The sequence below is a fragment of the Strix aluco genome, chromosome 6 (assembly GCF_031877795.1).
Source record: "Strix aluco isolate bStrAlu1 chromosome 6, bStrAlu1.hap1, whole genome shotgun sequence".
In the NCBI taxonomy this organism is placed as follows: Eukaryota; Metazoa; Chordata; class Aves; order Strigiformes; family Strigidae; genus Strix; species Strix aluco.
This window is the reverse complement of record NC_133936.1, coordinates 12897321-12919137: the sequence shown is the minus strand read 5'-3', so window position 1 is coordinate 12919137 and position 21817 is coordinate 12897321. Positions and strand designations below refer to the sequence as shown.

Sequence of the window (21817 nt, the reverse complement as noted above, 5' to 3'; positions counted from 1 at the left end):
TCCCGGCATTAAGATGGCAACCAAACTTTTAAATCAATAGTTAATGAAAATTCTGATCCATTATACTTTCATTTATAATCTACCTTTTTAACTAAACTGGGAGAGTGAAAAAAGAGAATTGCTGGATATAGCTGATGGAGGAGGGAAACCTGCACCTCTGTGCAGACACACAAACCTTCCCACTTCTACGAACTGCTGAGGAAATGCTCCCGCTCATAAATCATCAACAGGAAGCCAGATTCAATAGCTGGGCACAGCACCCTTGCACCGACTTCACATACTTCTCAATTGCCTTGACACAATAACCTTTAGCTCATAAAAACTCAGATCTTAAGACGTTTTTGAATAGTGACAAAAACAAAACAAATTTGCTTGGAGCGTTCTCATCTCAAAAGTCTCCCCTTGAGCATTTCCTCATGAAAAGTGAAGAGCATGCTTGCTTTTATTTGGCCAGTTCATTAATCCACATCACTGAGATGCTACCCCCCACCACCAGTGTGTTTCTGTGTGCACATAAGTGCTTCAAAATCATCTTGCAGTCATTCCCACCAGAGGTGGTTTCAGTGCACCCAGGCAAGAGCAAAGGCTCCATGCTGAACTCCTAGTGTGAAATGAGTCATTTGTTCCAAATCATGTTTCCTTTTTTCAATATTCATACTTAGTTATTCATTTCCCTAAAGTACATGAAGATGAGATGTTCCTAAGTTACCTTCTACTTGCTCTCAGTACATATACTATTTTATTCCTATTTCTTATCTCCCTTTTCCAGCCTTTTCCATGATCTCAGAGGGCTTTGATTTAGGACCTTGTAGGCACAGACAAAGTCCATACTTTGAGGAAACACCAATTAAGTTGGTTTTGCTTGCAAGATCTTTTGAGACCTCAGCCTCCCTTTGCACTGGAGACAGTCAGCACCTGCAAGGGCTTGATTCCTACCATGAGGAACAAAGTTAAAATTACTTTTAGACTGCAGAAGATAATCTATTATGGAAATGTTCATATTATTCAGTAAATATGCAAGATATGATAAATATTTGCAAGCTTCCTGTTAGCTATCCATGAGGACAGTCAAGGAACTGACTGATGCATAAAGCCGTTTATGTATACATGTTTCCCCTTTCATGTTACTTCACAGCCATAACTGAAAATCATAGCAAACTGTTCTCTTTTTCTATACTCTGGGTCATGCATAATTTTTGTTCTATCTTTTGAGATCTCCATGTTTCCATACCAGCCATTATCTTTGGGCTATTTTTTAACTATCATAATTGTTCCGTCAGATTACGCTCTCCCTTTAAAATTGTTCATTTGTAAATTTAGTTTATTATTGTTTGTTTAGTTTTTCTTTATTTATTGATATAGTTAAAATTCCAAGTAAGTATCATCCTAAAGATGCACCGAACAACTTTCAAACCTGTAAATAATGACATATGGAAATGGATGTGAAAGACTATAATACCATACTGAATAGTCTCACGTCATATCTAACAAATTGCATTCAGTTTGAATGTCAAGCTGACCTTTGAGTACTGGAAAAAAGTAATTTCTCTATTAAGAAAATTCACAAATGGCATCTATCACAAGAAATTTACACACCTTGAACAAGCTCAGTGGCATTAAGGAAAATATGAATGTAAAGACACAAAACCTGATCTAATCTACTGTAGCACATGCTCTGCTGAGGGCACTCCTGATGGCCTCTTCCCCTCACCTTCATCACCATCTGTATATTCCTTATTTTTCATCACTGAACCATTGTTGTCTTTGATATCTGATAATGTTTTTGTCTTCATTATTGCTAGTGGATCTTTATCTGTTTACTGAGTCACAACCAAAAATATGAAGGGCTGAACTGAAGTCTACCCAAGCCAGCACACAGACTTGCCCCGATTTCAGTGAGTTTTTTATCAGACTCTACATTCAACACTGAGCAACCTCCTCCCAATTTTCTGCTTGTATGTTACCTCTACCCACTACCCTCAATGCTAAGGAAATGTCTTCAAATGCTTCAGAATTTCATGTGTATTTTACCACATCAACTATTGGAGATCATGCAGGGCACAGTATATTAGAGATGTAAGAAATCCACTTTTATCTGCACCGAATATCAGAAAATATAATTCACCAACATACTTAAAGCTACGTTAAGAGAGAAGGCTGTGCAAGCAGTTTACAGGAAAACCTCTTGCTGGAAGCGGAGCTAGAGAGGGGAAGAAGAGATGCTCTCTGTTCCCAGTCCCTGTGTCTCAGTTGAAGTATTTATAGACTGAGAGAGCTGCTACACAGTCACAGGACCTGGCTTAGCAGAGATATAAGAGATCCCCAAAGAGGTCAGGTACAACAGCAGAGGTAAAATGCATCAAGACGAAGTTAAACTTAACTTTGTAACTGTAGCCCATAAATATACCAAGCAACTAAAGCACTACTTTATTGTCTCTTCCCTGGGAAGTGGACAGTGGGAACCTGGTGATGTTCAGAAGCTCATGTGGCTGGACTACACCAGCAAAACAGACTGGGTTTGATTTTGCATGATTTGCCAGAGATTAGATATCAATTTTTTCTGCTCTTACAAGTAGACCAAGGAGCAACACATTGCTGGGTGACTGAGCAGATGCCAAGGCTGTCACTAATGCACCCTAATTTAATTCCTAACTGGCAGAGATCACTCCGGGTGATCTCAACCTCAGCTGGGCTCTGCAATTCACCTCACAGAAAGCACTGCCAATTTTTAACTTGCATCCCATCGTGGCTTATCAGAAGGGTCCTTGTAACGTCAAAAAATAACTAAACCTAAGCGTATCACCTTCTCAAAACCACCAAGACTGACTGGGGGAAAAAAAAAAAATCTAAGGAAAGAGATCAGTTAAAGTTGCTTCTCAAAGGAAGGTGTTGCAGGAATGTGGCAATCCTCCTCCCGTCCTATAAACAAACTTTCAAAAGTCAGCTGGTGACACTTTAGAGTCTTTACACTTATTCTGGATTATGTGTTGCTCTCATCTTCACCCCTGGGTGCTAAGTGCCAAGCACTGGGAGGGTCCCTCCTCCCCAGCAGCTGGGAGACAGGCTGCTGTTCTTACCTGACATTGTCATGCTTCTGGATGTAGATCTTATGAAACATCATATCTTCCTGTTTGGCATTAATGTCAGCTTTCATCTCCATGGCAACATGTCGAGGAAGTACAGAGAGCAGGAGACGCTCCTGTGGAGTCAGACAGATGAACCAATTAAAACACCTGCTGCCCAGTTAACAAACACACTTTGTTCCTTACTGGGGAGAAATGAGTCATCAGTTTGGTGAGAGAGGAGTACAACCAAGTGAAATGGTCTCCATAAACCCAGCAGTGGATTCCCTAACAAATCATATGCAATTCTGTCCCAATCCCACAATAAAAGTTCAATGATTTTAGAAGAAAAATTATGATTTTTCATCCCAGATGCACTGAGCTTGATTCATGGCTGTCAATTCTTGCAAATGAAGGAGCCATGCAACTCAAAAAGTGGCCGTGCACCATTCTTGGAAGGATTCTGATAAATGATACTGTCTGACCTCCCACACAGTCTCTCCACACCACCATGAAGTCCTCCTTCACATAACACCAGAGGACTGATAGCCCAACACCCTTGGGCACAATTTAAAATTTCTTCCTTTCCTATCTAATCATCTAAGCACGTTACTCCAACAGGCATAAACCTGTTCTTAGCAGCTAAAAAGTCAACAGGAATGTCCTGATAAAACTAGCATGAAAAGTGAGACCAACTATACAATGCATTATTATACTTCTACACTCAAAACCGCTATTAGTGCCCAACTGCATTAAGACCTGTAAACCCACCCACTCACCTACAAGAGTATTTTCAATAACCACCGCTGTCTTCAACAATTTGCAGCTCTCCACCCTCACTTGGCCCTTTTATTTACTGATAATAGCTTTAAGTGTGACTTTCATAACGTTATTTTGTAAGCTGTTCCATATATAGTTTTGCATGCTAGGCAAGAATTAGTTACATGACAAAATGATGACTTTCTGGTAATTTTCCTAAAAACTCACACAAAACCTGTGCTTGTTATTATTCTAAATTTGGTGGCAATTTCATGCAGAGGCTATAGAATTGAAGTCTGCAGGTAATATGTGCCCCAGGGATGCATTTGTATATTTCATGAATCACACCTGAGAAATTCTGCCCAGACCTTCACTTTATTCCCACTCACACCCCCCACAGTTCAAAAGAAGTTTTTGCTATGGCTGCAGAAGGTGGGGAGTATCTCCTTCGGGATCAGCTCCACTGTGGTCCAACCTGCAGGCAGTGCTCTGGAATAGCTGAAGAACCCCAAAAGCTTGTGCTGCTCTTGTCTTTAGTTTTCTTTACCTGCAGTGAGTGGAGGGAAGGGCCTTACTTCCTGAGGACACAGACACAATGTGGCACGAACGAAGGTCCCTAACCTTATCTAACAGCTCGTTAATTCTCAACAACACAGGGAACAGTAGGGCTCAAACGCAGTTCTGACTCAGACGGGTCAGCAATTCTGTACTAATTACTCAACTCACCAGGCCTCTTACCTGTACTACAGCTATAGGCACATTCCTGGTTTCTAATTCCTAGTTTTAACTGAAAGTTCCCCATTTATTTCTTCCCCTAAGGACAGAAAGAAACTTTGGGGGAACCAGAGGAAGATGAATTCACTGGAAATGTGCTCAGCATGCACTGAGACATTTTATAGTGTGTGACACTACCCAGTATTTCCTTTTTTTTCCCTTCAGTGTGTACCTTAAAGAGATTGATTCTTGCCTCCAGTCTCTGAAGAGGTAGTAATAACACAAAGAAGATGTGTTGGATGGATTTCTATCTCCTCTGCTCAAAACTGCAGCAGTCCTGACAAGATACTTATTTTTTAAAGTACTCTCACCTTCACTAGCGTACTGCAGGTGCTAACAGTTACATACCCACATTTTTTTTTAAAAAAGATCATGAATCATGCACGTGTCCTCAGGCTTCTGTCAGCTATTAGTGTACTCCTTGAGCGCAAAAGCACAACACATTTGTATGCTTTCCAGAGTAACTGGTGTATATGCTGTTGTCATTTGCATATTATAATAAGCATCCTTGAATGTGTGAAAGCTGCTATTTTATGTGTGATTTTACACATACTCTAAATAACTCAAAGCTTAATGGGATGTTCAGGGGCACCCACAGGTTTGGAACATTCCCTGTAGGCGCACAAGCGTGGAGGGATTTTTTTTTGTACTTGCTTGCAAAATAGGGACACATTCAGGGGACTGAGTTTATCTTACTAGTACTCCAAGAGACTTTCACATATATTTTTGGGTAATGACCCCTACTCTTCCTGACACCACAGGCACTTGCCAGATTAAATCGCCAATGGCGACTGGCACCATCTACCTGGACATGTGCAAAGCATTTGACACTGTCCCGAATGACATCCTTGTCTCTAAATTGGAGAGACATGGATTTGACGGATGGACCACTCGGTGGATAAGGAATTGGCTTGATGGTCGCACTCAAAGAGTTGTGGTCAACGGCTCGATGTCCAAGTGGAGAGGAGTGACAAGTGGTGTTCTGAAGGGGTCAGTGTTGGGACTGGCGCTGTTTAACATCTTTGCTGGCAACATGGACAGTGGGATCGAGTGCACCCTCAGCAAGTCTGCCAACGACACCAAGCTGAGTGGTGTGGTTGACACGCTGGAGGAAAGGGATGGCATCCAGAGGGACCTAAACAGGCTGGAGAGGCTGGCCCGCACAAACATCACGAAGTTCAGCAAGGCCAAGTGCAAGGTCCTGCACATGGGTCAAGGCAATCCCAAGCACAAATACAGGCTGGGCAATGAGGGGATTGAGAGCAGCCCTGCAGAGAAGGACTTGGGGGTACTAGTGGATCAACAACTGACTGTGAGCCAGCAATGTGCACTCACTGCCCAGAAAGCCAACCGTGACCTGGGCTGCATCAAGAGAAGTGTGGCCAGCAGGTCAAGGGAGGGGATTCTCCCCCTCTACTCCCCTCTCATGAGACCCCACCTGTAGTGTGCTATGTCCAGCTCTGGGGCCCCCAACATAAGAAGGACATGGACCTGCTCGAGCAGGTCCAGCGGAGGTCTCGAAGGTGATCGGGGGCTGGAGCACCACCCTTATGAGGACAAGCTGAGAGAGTTGGGGTTGTTCAGCCTGGAGAAGAGAAGGCTCTGGGGAGACTTTCTAGGAGCCTTCCAGTACTTAAAGGGGGCTACAGGAAAGATGGGGAGGGACTTTTTATCAAGGAGTGTAGGGATAGGACAAGAGTAAGGGCTTTAAACTGCCATCTAATCTAAATCTACCCTCTTTAAGGAAGAAATTCTTCACTGTGAGGGTGGTGAGGCATTGGTACAGGTTGCCCAGAGAAGCTGTGGCTGCCCCCTCCCTGGAAGGGTTCAAGGTCAGGTTGGACGGGGCTTTGAGCAACCCAGTCTAGTGGAAGGTGTCCCTGCCCATGGCAGGGGGGTTGGAACTATATGATCTTTAAGGTGCCTTCCAACCCAAACCATTCTATGATGATTCTGTGATTTTCAAGACACTTGAGATCTCCAGGAGATGAACTGGCACTGCTCTGAACTATCACCAATCAGGGAATAAGACAGGCTTATGAAGTGAAACAAATGTATGTAGCACAACATCCCTTCATAGAGCAACTTATTAGGAAGTTGAGTGATGTTGCAGAGTTGAGCATTATCTTTATTCTGTTTGTTGGGAGCACCACGATCACGGAAAATAAGCTCTGAAACTAACAGGAAGAGGCTGTAAGAACTGCTTTTTTAAAGCACAAGCCATGTTAAAAGACCTTCAAAACAACAAAATCCCTATGTTTTATTTCAAATGGAGCAAAGTAATTAAAGTCTCCACTAGAGTACGATTTTCATTTTGCTATAATAACTAGAGAGTACTGCAGCCCTCACTGTAAAAATCACTTATGCACCAGCAAGGTGACTGGGACTGCTGTTTTACAAGTATAACAAGGCAGCATTCTGACCTGATAAAAAAAGCAAGAGCAAATTCATATATAATTCTCACTTCAAAATAAGATGCAAATATAGTTCCACTGAATTATACATTAAACAAATGCATCCCAAGGAGCACTAGCCTCTAGAATAGGCATAGATGAAAGAGTACAATACAGATCTACACTGTTTACATACGTACACATAGATATATGTATACGTGGGCACACACATCCCTGTGACGACTCTGTACTACACCGGAATTTTAACTATTTATGTCATCCTCTCCCAAGATGACCTCAAAGCACTACAAATATTTAATGTCTTATGACTATCCATTTGTCCTCAGGTTTAATAACAGTTATTTTTCACTACAAGTTAAGTGATGCAGAGATTAAAAAGAGGAGAGAAAAACTTTTCAGAGACGAAAGACATGCAATGCTAGAAGTAAAACTGTGCAGTCCCAATAACCCATATCCTACTCAAATCCTAAGTATTTGCTCACTACAGATTGTGGAGAACACCTATTTTTTTCATCCAAGAGTATTTTATTCTGGGCAAGCAACAGTGATTCTTGTTATGGCTCCATCCTAGGTTATCTCAAATGACAAAATCACAAAAAGTCTCTCTTCTGCATTGGACATTCTGGATTTTTATTTACTTTCTTGCTAATCTTGGGTGCTGATAGATGCTTAATAAAAGAAAATACACATTTCTTTGCCTGAGATAACCTGCCTGCCTTTAATAGAGAACAGCACACAGGAGCACCATCAGATCTCCAGAAACAGGCAAGCAATGATAACTGTTGGGCTGTGCAGCTGTCTTTCTCTCCACCCCTGTTTGGAGACTCTCTCAGATGTGGGCTGAGCTGCCCTTATTTGTGCCTGCTGTCACCTCAAGATTATCTTAATGCATTATGCATAGGGATGCATCTGAACTGAACCTGGAGATCAACATTGGTGCAGGCTGTAGCAGCAAACAATCTTATTAGGAGTTCCCAGCTGCCAGGACCCACAGTTACTGCTGGAAGTACTGGAGGGTACTTCTAAATGACTGGCTTTGACCCATGTTTTTCTGATGTCCTGGCTTTCTTCTCTACGGTATAGTACTTTCTGGGGAGGGGGAGAAGAAAAAGAAAAAGACATAAAGCTAGGGCATTTGTCAGGGCTTTTTTCACAAACTATTTCTGACACAGAAGCTCCTAAATCCAGAACAGCACAAGCATTTGAGCCATGCAGCTAAGGCAGTCTCTCAGCAGGGAGGACAGAGCTGCAATCAGTAAGTAAAATGGGGTACTCTCTTGGCTCAATCCTCTCCTTCATTTCAAGGTGTGGAAGGAGGAGTGGCTGCTCATTTCATCTTTCTGAGACTACATTCGTTACAAAGGAAAAAGGAGCCTTGAGCATGAATTTCATTTTCATATATATACACTATCAAAATAAAGCATGCATACACGTTATTTCACAGTAAGGGTTAAGCAGCAAGTATGTCAGCCAGAAGTACCTCATGAAACACTGCCAAAAGACAAATCCATAGATGCAGATGGGCTGAGACATGAGGGAAAATTAAGCTGTGTTACCACAGAGATGCAAAAACACTCCAGCTGATTCATTCCCCTGACCTCTTCCTCAAACCCACAACCAAGCTCTGAGGTATCTCCCAAGCGGAGAGTGGAAGCCCTGTTTCATGATTCATTTAAAATTGGACTGGACAGACCACTATGCGATGTACTGCAGGCCCAGATGTGTGTTAGTAAGGGAATAGTCAAGGTGCCCCCAAAGGTCTTTTGTATCTAATTCTGAGGACACAAGAGATTTGTTGCAAGGAAACCCACAAATGAATTAGGGGAGTGGATACATTCAGTACCCTTGATGACTAGGCTGTATGCTGACAGCAACAGGTCTTTTCATACCAAAAAACATGGAAGTTGGTGATGAATCTTACTTTTTGAACAAATACAATTCACTTGAGGCCTATAAGGTATACAGAGGTGTGCAGGCAGGTGGGTACCTTTGGGGAAGGCAGGAAGAGGACCCTCTTTGGACGCATCAAGGGACAGTATGTTCTGTGGACCAATTTTTACCTTTCATATCTGAAACCTGCCTTACAGCTACCTGTAGGCAGTGGCTTTGCTGACAAACACACCATGCTTTGACCTTACAAAGAAGGTCAATCTGTAGCCTGTGTTCCCTCTGCATTCAACACATGGCTTCAATGATGGGTGCAAATAAACTATGCAGACTTTCTGCATACTGTGCAATTTCAATCTGCAGATCATAGACCACAGGGTTTGTTGATGTCTGCGGAGAGGTCCATCAGGATATTAGGGAAGAAATACTCCCCTGAGCACTCTTTCAAACCTTTAAAATTCCTGCCCTCTACCATCAGCCCATTCTTGCTTGAATTAGTCAAGAAGCAAGAGGCCAGCATAACCCATCCTACAGGAACAATCTGCATGTTAATTCTGCTTCAGCAATTTCATTTTTTATTTTCCACTGTTGCTCTTACCTGCTGCTGGTTCTCCCTTTGAGAATGCAGCCTGGCTTGTATGCATTCCCTGGTCTCCTGGAAAGCCTGTCTTTGGGACACCTCTGCTGGGTAGTGGGTACACACGCCTACAATGTTTGTACAGGAGAAGATGAGAACATTGGAGACCAGCTGCAACAAAAGAAAAAAAAAGAGAAAAATACTTGGTTATACTTTGGAAACCTGCCATCAGTAACAAAGCACCAGCCAGAACCCAGCCCCTTCCACAACTCCTTAATCCAAGCCACACTTAAACCTCAAGCTCTTAATTCCAGTGTATTTTATCCCTCTAGTATTTAAAACATAAAACCTCCATATATGGCCTCAAATATATGTTCTTAATACTCTGTATTGCTTCACTGGTAAAAAATACAATTCCACTGGTAATTCTGTAATCTTGTTTGGTAATCCAGTATCTTGGAACTACTGTGACAAAAACGTATCTAAAAATGCATCATTACTCTGTCAGCTAACAGTCAGCAGACAGATCTGACAGAGGAACATAAATATTTCCATGTTTGTGTACCTACATATGTGGTTTGAAAACATCAAAGATATATTAAACCATTATTTTGAAATAGTGATTAAAATACTGAAGGGAAAATGTTAGTATTCACTACTCACAAGGTTTAAGAGCAACTGAAATGTTTTTTTAAATCTAGCTCCAACTCAGAATTTTATGGTACTAGATTGAAAAACACACCTTTTTTGACATTTCTGTGAACATGACTACAGAAAGGGTTGTTAAATCTGAAGCGTATTTGGACTGGACAAGCATGAAGGAAAAGCTACATTGTTCTGCTTCCATGTGGGTTATGTTTTGTAAGGAAGCAGTCACATAACTTTTGCTGAAAACTAGTGTTGCGATCCCTTATTTCTTAACTATTCTTTTAATAAAAAGGAAAAAAAAAATTCCATTCTCATTGGTGGCATTTGGTTCACACAAAATGTTCAAAACCACTTCTGATGGTATCACGTAAACATTTCCCTTGACAGAGGTCAGTCACAGTATAACTTTTTGGGAGTTGCACAAGCTGTGCTGGACCTCCCTTTGAGGTCAGACTTACTCAAAACACCTCTCATCTCTTCTAGGAAGAAAGACTGTTAAACCTGCAAGATTCTTAAAAATAGGGATCTTTGGTCTACTCCCTGATGAGTCCAAATATACTCTTCACCTTTATTAGTTTTTTACTGCAGAACAAAAAAAGTAATTTCCAGATCAGCCTATTCACTGAAAATATGGGGCCCAGCTCTGAAGGGCAGGAGGGGTGCAGGGCACCCCTCAAACCCTGAGCTCCCAGGGGGTGCTCAGGACTCCCCAGATCAACGTGGTCACTGTGCAGGAGAGAGGAGCTGCCCTCATGTCAAACATGGACCTACATCCCGAAGAGTAACAACCTCTCTGAGAAACCCCACTGGGATTACTCTAACTCTTTGACTACATCCATGCACTAAGGACAGCAACAATTATTTTATTAACAACTCTGCCTTGAAACAGGATTTAGGCAGAAAAATCTCATCTTTCAGCTCAAAATAAGCAACACCTTAAGCTACAACCAGCTGAGGGACTTCTCTCTGTGGATGGCTGCCAGTAGATGGCAACACTCCAACTTCCCAAGCCCCTGCACCAAAGTGCTGCATTTTGGGCTATGCCCCGCAGTGAATTCTCACTCTTATGTATCATACTACAATACAATAACCTGCAGGTTATAGATACCCACTGGGGATTATCATCAATGCCAGCTATATGGATTTGCAGATAACTGGTTCCCAAGGAGGAAACTATTCTCATACCCTACAGATTGCTCACTCCACCCAAAGAGTCCATACTTCGGTCAGAGATAAGCCCTGAGCCTAAACTCACACATTCCCTTCACAATTATATTCTCGTTTATCTCTTTCTAAGGCTGGTTGGATCCTGCCAGATCCAAGGTCCTGTATCTCTCCCCGAAGCTGATCAGACACCAGCCAGGTTCCACCCAGATCCTGCCTGGTTATTCTAACCCAGTGCTGCATCCAATGGGCATTTGATGGCATTTTTTTTCTGATAATGATAATTTTTAAGGATGAAACATCCCCCCCCCCCCCCGTAGAAAAATCCACTAGTGCTTATTATAATGAAGAAACAACTTTAAAAGGGAGTAGAAATAGAGTTTTCCTACGAGTTACTCTGATTCCTGCTCCATGGCTGCACTGATTGTGACTCCCAGCCTGTGAACAACACTTGTACAAGTTCAATACAGTTACTATGAGCTCAAAGGGGTTAACACTAAACAGCATCTTTTGCATAGCCTGATTACAGCAAGACTCCTAAATCCTCTCTGTTGGAGCTATTCAGTTGCGTTGTAAGTGGAAAATTTGTCAGGGCATATAAAAGAGCACAAGCACGCATTGTATATCTGAGATGGATAAAACTGAGAGCACAGATTTTAAGGAAATATGCAATTTTATTTTTTTAATCCCAAGACTCTTGAGACTTCATTTCACTTTCAGTCAACAGCTCAAACCCAAAACAAACTCCCCAAAACAGTGACTCAACCCTTGCACCAAGAACAGGAGACAACATGTTGTTTAGATGGCAGGGAACACATGAGGAGTGAACCGACCAGAAAAGAGAAACATCTCAGTCCTCAAAACAAGCTCTTTTTGGGTATATCTCAGTGCCAGCAGAAAGTCCCCCCAGTGGGGCCCATCCATGAAGTACCACTGTCGTGATGATGCCTTAAATAGCCAAGCTGCAAGGTTCAAGGCACATGATTCATATTATGCATGGACACCAACATTATCAAAGGGGAATACAAGAAACATAATCAGACTTCACATTATTGATAACGTTTGTGGAACACAAAGCAATTTAACTTTTCAGCACTCACTGACGTCATTTTACACAAACCCAGGGGACTTCACAGACTGATTTACAATGCAGACTCAGATGACCATGCTTCAACAACTAGGAATAAAAACTATATTGCAATGTAATTTTTAAGTATCAGGGGACAGACATCCGTATTTATTCTGTTAAGCAGAAGCTCATTTAATTCACAGTGTGGCATCTTTGCAACACCATGAAACATAAGGGGAGAAATTACAGTGTAATATTGAAAGTATCAAAGATCTGCAGAGATTTAAAACTGAAGCTCCTACTATTTGCAACAACACTTGTAAGCAAAAGCATTTTGTTCAGTATCTGTTCACAATTATTTTCTTCACAGGTGTTTTAAAATATAAATGAAAAAAAAAGAAAAAAGCTTTCTAATCTCTTTTTTTTTTTTTTTCACATTTCTCTGTCTTAATAAAATAAATTTATATCCTGTTGCCCAAATGGTACTACTTGCTTATCAGCTTCCTTGCCATTTCGCTATGGTAACCAGCTTCAGTCCCAGGAGGAAAGAGATGATGTAGATATTAAAAAACTGATTCCCTAAGCTCCATGTCCTGAAAAGTAAAAACATATTATGGCAACTATTGCAGACAATCTGTGCTTGAAGAACTGTTCAAGGCAATGGGAAGATATAGTTGTCTGTTTTGTAGTCGATTTCTTTCCCCTGCCTAGCTAGGGATTTAGACTAAGAAGATTCCTACCCTTCTGATCTTGGAAACTAATAGTTTATAAAAGACTACTTCACTTACACATGACTCCTAGATAAGCTATTAAACTTGCCTGCAGTATTGCCATATTTGAGTATTTCATAAACTAATATGTTTACTCTTAAAGCACCTGCATGTGGCAGAGAAATGTTATTATCCTGATGTCACCAAGGCAGAGTTCTTTAAAGGTAATTCAGTAACAAAGAAAAAGCTATGTACTATGAGAGGTTTTCAAAAACCATCGCAACTTCTTAGATCCACTGAAATAATAGATCACTCAGTCTCAAACAAAACAGACCAGACAGTTTCCAGTCACTTCGATTTCACTGCACAGAGCACTGCAATGCTTTTGTTGAATCTCTTGCAGGAAACTGTTTTCAATATTTTTCCCCTTGGTGACTGAAGGAAAAAAAGAGAGATGGAAACAGTTTAGTTCCACGTGTTCTAGGAGTTATGAAAACCTGGTATTACAAAATCAAAATCAAGAGCTAAATTTGGCCTGACACTATTGTTACAAAATTGATGTTTTTGGCATTTCAGGCCAGGCTGAGGAAGAACCGGGATGGCTCAGTGACCAGGGGGTAGCCTCCAGACCACCACAAGCTGAAAAAAGTACCAGCTTGCATCAATATTGCTACTCTTCTCCCTGCTGTGTTTCTATTCGATTATTCTTCAAACACCAGATGCTATTCAATATGTAATTAAGAGACAACAACATGCTTTAAGAGGGATAGCGTCCAGATAAATTTTGTTAGTTCCCTACCTCTGCCAGAGCAAACAAGGCTGGCTACTGACATAAGAAGGTGGGCCATATTCCTCGGAATAGCACCGCTTATTATAAAAAACACAGCTTCTGTTTTTTGCCAAGTTGCTCTGCTTTGGTCCACTTCTCTTGCAGAGGCTCAGCGTTATTTCTGTTCTGCAATCACAGCGCTAGGCTATTCTCTGTTAGTTTCCAACACCATTAACCAGTATTTTGTTTTTTTTTTTTTTTCTTTTAAATCAAAATATTGTTTTGATATTTTCATAAAGTCCCATTTTGAAAACAACTATATTTTAAGTTTTTACTGTGGGGCAGTAAAACTGTTGCAAGGAGAAGGAAAGCACATACATGGAAATTAAAAAGTCATGCAAAACAATCTAGAGCCAACAACAAACTACATACCCCTTCTTTCCAGAGTGTGACACTGCTCTGCTTCTGCTTTCCAGCTTTAGTGATACTCATCCAGTAGTAAATTGTTTGTTAAATCAATTATTAGTGCAACAGCTAGGTTAAAAGCAGGTAACAACTGAGTTTCTAGACTACATTTCATAGTGGTTGTATACTGAATTGACAAATTGGTCCAATTATTAGTTGCAGGGGCAGACACTGAAATTAGTTTTATTTTTGAGAGTCCTTAACTGTGAAAAATTATTACAAAATCTTTAATACTTATCTGAGATAATGTACGCACAAAAATATGATGGACTACAAAAGCTCTAACTATCCAAGATATTTCTACAGCACCTCTGTGTGCAATCTTGAATTGAAAGTAGGGATAAATTCTAAAGATAGAAAGCACAAACATTATGAAAAAATGTTGTTATAAAGTATAGCTGTTCTTTAAACACTTTCCCTGAACAGCAATTAACCCTCTATTGCCTTTTTATGTACTACTATCTAATAAAAAAATTGGAGCAGCTACAGCGCCAAAGGCATAATGAAAATTAAAACGAAAGACAACATCAGCTGGCTTCAAGATCAAATTACTCATGTATTTGTGCTGTATATACAACAACAACTTTCATTTCCCAGAGCTACATCTAGCAGAGCACCAAAATAGTGAAAACTTGTAGATTTTGCTAGAAAGATAATTAAACTGTTAAAGTCATATGGTCTTCTCCTGGTGTTTGGCCAGTAAAGAACAGGATAAGTACTAGTGAACAAATCAGGAGTTTTTTATCTTAAATGTGACAAGTTCTTTTACTGAGTACCTGAAATAACTGCAACAACAAAAGACTACATCAATACACCAAAGTCTAAGAACAAATTTTCTGAAGTTGCTATATGATGCCTTCCCTCTCTGTTCTACTGCTTCTGTGCAGCAACCACTCGGATCTTGAGCAGAACACAAAACTGGTTACAGCCACAATCTTCCAAAGACTTCTCTGAGTGCACTTTATGCACACAAGTAGTGCTACTGAAGCCAGCTCAAAGTTTAAATGCTTCCCTAAGTCATAGTAAAATTTAACTATCCCAAAGAAGCACAATTTATCAGTGATTCTCTAGATACACAGTAAATCTCTTCAGTTGCCATTGAGAACAAAAACTTTTTTGCAGAAATACTTCTGAAACCGTTTTGCATATTCCTTGTATTTGGGAAGCCCACAAGGACCAAAAGCTGTCCACTTTAATCTTTCAACTAGATTCTATATTCAGCATAAAGTTACTTGCTGAGAGCAGAGCAGTGGTATTTTGCTGAAAACACTTAAAGAACCATTATGCCACTTGTGAATGTCTCTGTTCAAGAATTACAGTCAAGAAAAACATTACACTGAAGCTATCCATTCTGTGTATTTCAGTGACAACTTCGTATTTCCAGCCCCGGTATATGTTGATCTCTTAGATGGGATGCTCTGTTCTCCCAGGGGAAAGACAAACAAGTATTTTGCTCCACGTAAGTTCACTCTTCCCTCAGAATAAAAAATTATTATCTAATTTACCTTTTAAATACATAGTTGCAGGTAGAGACATAATACACTACACCCTTCATCCAGAGCAAAAAATTAAGATTTTTATTTTTTTCAATTTTTCCTGTTGTTTCAGAGGACATCAAAATGTTTGATGCTCCTTTCTTAATTTTAATGCTTTACAACTTATTCGACAACATTTTAATTTATTTACTGATTGTTGTAATGGAAAAACCTTCCGTGCATTCTTTCCTACTGATATTCTTATTGTCATACAGAATACAGTATTTATGATTTGCCTTTTATAATAAATCCAGATTTTATTAAAGAACAAAACACTACCAATACAGATGTATTTTAGTAATCATCTCAAGAGGAAACATTCCTACATCAAACTGATAAATTCTATTTCCCTATCACTGTTTTGTTAATTAATTTTTCTGCTGGGATTTCAGTAAAATCCTATTTTCTTTGGTTACTGAGCGATAAGGTTAAGAAGAGGAGAATATAATGTCCTGAACGAATCTTGGCTTAACACCAGCTAAAAGAAGTATTTCTGTATCTAAATTTTCCTGGAACTCTATCGTGACCCCAGCAAAGCATCATCTGTATGGTGGCCATGCCTGGTGGGGAGGAAGTGCTGCCCTTTGCTAGCAATAAAATATTAGGGAAAGAGATTCCCCGGTCCTATCGTCCATCCTCACTGAATCTCCGTGGCAACCAAGTTTCTGTGCACCTTCACACTTAATATACTTTATGAGCTATGAATCAGCACTGGTTTTCATGTGAGGATCCTCGATGGCGAACCGGAGGAAGCAAGTTGACAGCCTGCAGCTAAGCAGGAGAGACCGTGTGGGAAGATGTCACTTGAGGGGAAACATCCAGTGGCCCTTGGATGCAAGAGGGAGACACTAAAACAACTTAGGGGGAGGCTTCTTCCACTGAAACAGGAACTTTTCCCCTTTCCCTTTCCCCTTCCCTGTTATCAATTCAATCCCTGCTTTATTATATCACATCTAAGTCTTTGCAACCAGGCTGTCTCCTTCAACTCCAATGACTTCTTATCTTAAGAGATGGCACACCAGCCATATGCCTCTCCTCAGCACAGAGAGCTGAGGACAAGCGGCAAGTCTGGCCGGTTTCAAATCTGCTGTGGCAGCCTCCAGAAGGAACAACGTGCCAGAAAGAGACGTCTGGGATTGCCACAGCTCTCACAAGCAATGCTGCACAGCAGGTTAGTTGGGGCACAGTTAACACTCCAACTCACTTTACCTGACCCTAGTGAAAATGCATTTGTACCGTGAGTGAATTCATCCCCCTGGAAGTGTGTTTATTTCTGATCCATAGATGCACCTCTGTGTCAAAGACTTCAGCAACCAAATACAATCTTACTGAAATAAAAGCTCTTCAAACAGGACTTCAAACATCAGGTACATCTCTTTGAGGTCACGGAAGTGGATGAAAGCTCCTACACTTTCTGTGCATGACTCACAGCTGTTGTAGGGTAAATATCTTCACACACAAAGTATGTCAAGATAATTTTGACAACTGTACAAAATTTGCCCAGATGCATGATAGCTTAGGCAATTTAGACAATGACTTTAGTTAAGAAAATTAAAGGAAAGCTGTGATATTCCAGCAAAATCAGTTATTCTGCAAATGACTGTATGCACATTGAGTTTGAGTGTGAATTGTCTTCATGACAGTCCCACCTGTCCATGTGCTCCCAAGGTGGGAGGAACTGTTCAGAGAAGACACAATAGGTGTGAATTTAAAAGGTGTTAATAGAAAACATTATAATTGAATATAAATTGGATTAAGAAGTCTGGTTATGCTTTTGAGATTCTCCACAATGTCTCTGAAGCTAAAGGAAGCTCTAATCAATGAGAAGAAAGGTTGAGAAATATGCTTGATTCATCATTTATATCCTATTTCCTTCCTTATCTGGTGAAGGGGATGCAAAGGAAGGAAGTCTAATGCTTAGGTTTTCTATCAGACCCTCTTAAAATTAGTCCACTACACTGAAACACACATGAAACTTCATTTAATATATGCTAACTAAATCAACAAGTAAATACATACGCAGATTTGACCCATGATCAGAGCAGGATTTTGTTTACTTTGCTTTTCTGCCTTTTTTTTTTTTTTTTTTTTGGTTTGGATCAGGTTGGGCCTGGCAGCCATACTACCTACATGATCTCATCAGAAGATACCTCCGCAGCCTGTCCTGCAGGATCCCAGCTCTTCACCTCCACAGCTGCCACTACCTGCCCTCTTCATCCTCCTGGCAAGGGATGCTCTGCCTTTCCCAACAGCCTATATGCTGCCAGCAAACACACTTCACAGAGAAGTACGTTCCCAAGACCTGTGGTTGCTTTCCACGGCTATGAGAAAAAATATCCATTCTAAAAAAGCAAAATCATGAAGATCAACACCCGTCTGCTTCCCTCCCCATCACAGTACACCCTGGTCCTTAGTGTTTCTGGGAATACTTCTGGCAGCCATGGACTCAGATACAGGCAGTGCATCACCCCTTATCTTCCATAGTCATTTAAGCACAGGCGTCACCTCCAGGTCACTGGGAAAACAAAAATATTTATCTAGTTACATGGAAGTCTTATTTATCTGGGAAAAAGGAACGGTCTCCAATAGCTCAGCAGGCAGAAATGAGTGCCCTAAATATGGTCTGCAAGATATAAAAATCGTTATTTCCCAAGCATTTAGAATGCGTGTTTTTGGGAGGTGGTGAGTTAGGCTGGTTTTATTTGTGTGGAAATAAATGCAAAATTGGAGAAAGAATAGAGTACAGATGGATATTTTTGTTTTGATTTAAAGAAGACCTCCTTTCTTCTTCTGTTGCTGGATTTCAAATCCAGATGGGGCAGCTTGCCCACAAGCTATGCTCCTTCCTATTAATATCCCTATACCAACATATATTTTTAATAAAGAAAAATTACCAAGCACCACCAACAAAGTTTGAACTCTTGAACTGAAGCAGTGGCTTGTACCAGATGAGGTGAAGGAGCAGCATTCATAGCAGATAGCAAAGATTGTGCACAGCCACCACTAATATACAAGTAAATCTATAAGGGATCTGACTGGATCACAACTGAATACTCTCCTTTAAAAGCTAATGTGCATTTTGGCCAGCTATTACAGTAAACTAAGCTTACTTCTGAATGAGAGATGTTGCATAGAAGTCTGAGATTCATTGTCGTATCTTATGGTCTGGCTGCTTGAGCAGCTGAGCATACTGATCTCTAAACAGATTCGGTTTCAACAACACAAAAAATATCAGTAGGCAAATTTCCAATCAATCTTTAACTGAGCACAACGGACAGCTTGAAGGCACATTCCTTGGCCTTCAGCTTCATCATACAGAATTTCAAAGGTCTACAGTAATACAATAAAGGTTTTATAGGGAAGCTCTAAAAGACTCTTCAGAATTGTTTATAAAGACAAGTGTAAGCCAACCTAAGGACAATGGTTACAAGCAGGTCTGTTTATAATACAAATTACACAAAATAAAACAACACAATTCAGCCTGTCTTTATTTCATTATACACAGCCCCTCTTCTCTCTGCCTTTGGAGCTGCACTACTTCACTCTTCATGTGTCTTTCATTTCACCTTTTTAGATGGTAACTCTCGCTATTATCCACCCTGGACTTTCTTCTCAGCTTCCCAGTCCTGTCTTTCCCCCAAACGCACACACAAACACATGGCCTCACAATTCCAGGATCAAACCAAATTAGTATTTTTACATTAGCCAAGATGAACCTCATTCTTTTCTGATAGCTCCAACAATTTGGTTACTCTGCTACTATATGAGCTTTTCAGTGTACATTGCAGGGCACAGTTTTAATTGCTTTGCAGTATCTGAAAGAAAACATTTCAAGGTATACTTTCGAGGCATATGTACTGAAAAGATTATTCAAGTCCCATACCACAAGACTGCATCATTAATTTCTGTAAGCATTATGAAATGGCAGGAAGCTGGATTCTTGAATCAAGATATGCTATAGCCTAAGGTTATTTTTGCTAGGATATTAAACCTGCTTTTTCTCGCTGTCAAATGTATAAGATGAGTATATTGAAAATATTGGCATCATGATATTGTAAAAATTCAAATGTTTAACAGAAACAAATGAATCAACCTCACTTTACTGGAGATGCACAGTTTGGAAGAGTCTTTGAATTCTGACAATTGAAATAAGCTGGGTCTGCTGAGAATTGGGCAGGATATAAAGAAAATAAATCCAAATTTCTGTAGCTAGTGGAAAATTTTGAGTCTGTAATTGAGCATGTACTTCTATTCTCCCAAAGATCGTTACCAGAGATTATGCAGCTGAATAGGTTTTCTGAGGTGAACTTAAAATAGACCTAATATCATACTAACCTTCCCAAGAGGATACTGTACACCACAGAATTGGACTTTGAAAAACAGTGAATTACGAATATTTAAAGTAACCTAATCTGAGGAAGACAGACAGAAAAAAACAGGGAGTACTTATTTTCAGAATTTTTTATAACATGACAAGAAGACAGCAAAGGACCTAAGAGACCTCATAGACTAGGTAGTTCATTCCCCACTTGCCTCTTAAAAAATTGTCATATCCAAAAATTGATATAACAATTCTGTTGAAGTTTAAAGGGCACTGAAAAGCAGTACTTGCTTTTGTTATATTATATACAGTATTTCTCTTAATATATCCCAAAGAGACACTTACTTTTCCTGGAGTGGACAATATTGATCATAAAAAAATTAGCTTGCAATCTAGTTTCCCTGCCATCATTGTCTGTTGCATCACTGTTTAAATATTTAGTCGTGCCATTAGATTTTTTCATTTCCAAGAGTACAGTACCTGTGCACTCGGCCTTGTCTAGTAAGCCTTTCACAAAGCAGCACTTGTACTATGTTGAGATTTATTAGTATTATTTCAAAACAAAATGAGTTTATGAAAAGTACTTCGAACGTGGAAGATAACTGGATAAATAATTGCTTAAAAACATAGATGAGAGAGGTTTTGTTAACTATTGAAAACCAGGTAGAGTTATTGCCTTTATGTCTGGAAAATGAGTGTCACATAAAAACAAATAAAGACTTTATCAAGAGACAAAAATAATATAAAAATGGTACAAAGTGGTGTAAAATCTTTCAGTATGTGATCAAATCCATCACTGTGGTTTGAAATCATGGACTGGTTCTTTGCCATGGTACAGTAATGTGATAGCATTTGTTGGTCTAAATCCAATAGGGAGCTCCTAAGCTGCTTTTGATAGGATAAAGATATTGGATCCAGTTCTCTATTCTTAACAGTTTATCAAGTTAAGGCAGATAGAACTAGAGAAAATGATTAATTATATCTCTAAGGTCTTATCTCATCAAACACTTCTTAGTGCTTTATGATAATCAGTCATAAGCAAATACGAGATATCCCTTCAAAGGCAAAGCAGGTGGTCCTTGACAGATAACAGTGATAACTGATACATCATCTGGTGCGCAGAAGGCCCAAACGCTCTAATACACATCCTGCTGCAGAGCTGGTAAAATAACAGTAAACAGAAGTAGTAGTGATGGGTCATTTCTGCCATTGACTTCCTTCATCCATTGAGGTCTCCAAGACAGTTTTTAAAACTAACCAACTGCTCTTTTAAGAATGTCAAATACCTTTCCTAAACAAAGAGAAGTTTCTCAAAATGGTTCCATCAGAAGTTCCAGAAAATAGTCAAACCAGATACACTAACTCAGATGAATCTTGTTTGCTTATGAACAGAAAAACCTCCAAAGCCTATTCCTTTTTAAGAAACTATTTCAGAGATCTGTAGCAGAAATCAACTGATAAAACCAACTATTTCAACAACCTGATGCCAAACCATTGACATAATGCCAGGCATCACACAGGCATCACAAAGAGTACGGACCACAGTGAAGTTTGTCTAATACTTTTGTTATTAGCAGAACCTAGGCAGAAATTTCTCACGTCGTTATCTATCAGTTTGTTTGTTGCGTTCATGTTTAACTGAAAAGTTCACAATGTCTATGTA

General features: G+C 40.0%; 1 protein-coding gene across 1 annotated transcript in view; it reads right to left on the bottom strand.

The window, feature by feature from the left end:
- ADCY5 (adenylate cyclase 5) overlaps positions 1-21817 on the bottom strand; it is a 224000-nt gene that overhangs the window by 82842 nt on the left and 119341 nt on the right. Inside the window, exons 2-3 of the mRNA XM_074828723.1 lie at positions 9495-9644; positions 3078-3199 (exon numbers count right to left, since the gene is read on the bottom strand). Of these exons, the coding sequence (XP_074684824.1) occupies positions 3078-3199; positions 9495-9644 (272 nt within the window). The remainder of the gene's footprint in view (positions 1-3077; positions 3200-9494; positions 9645-21817) is intronic.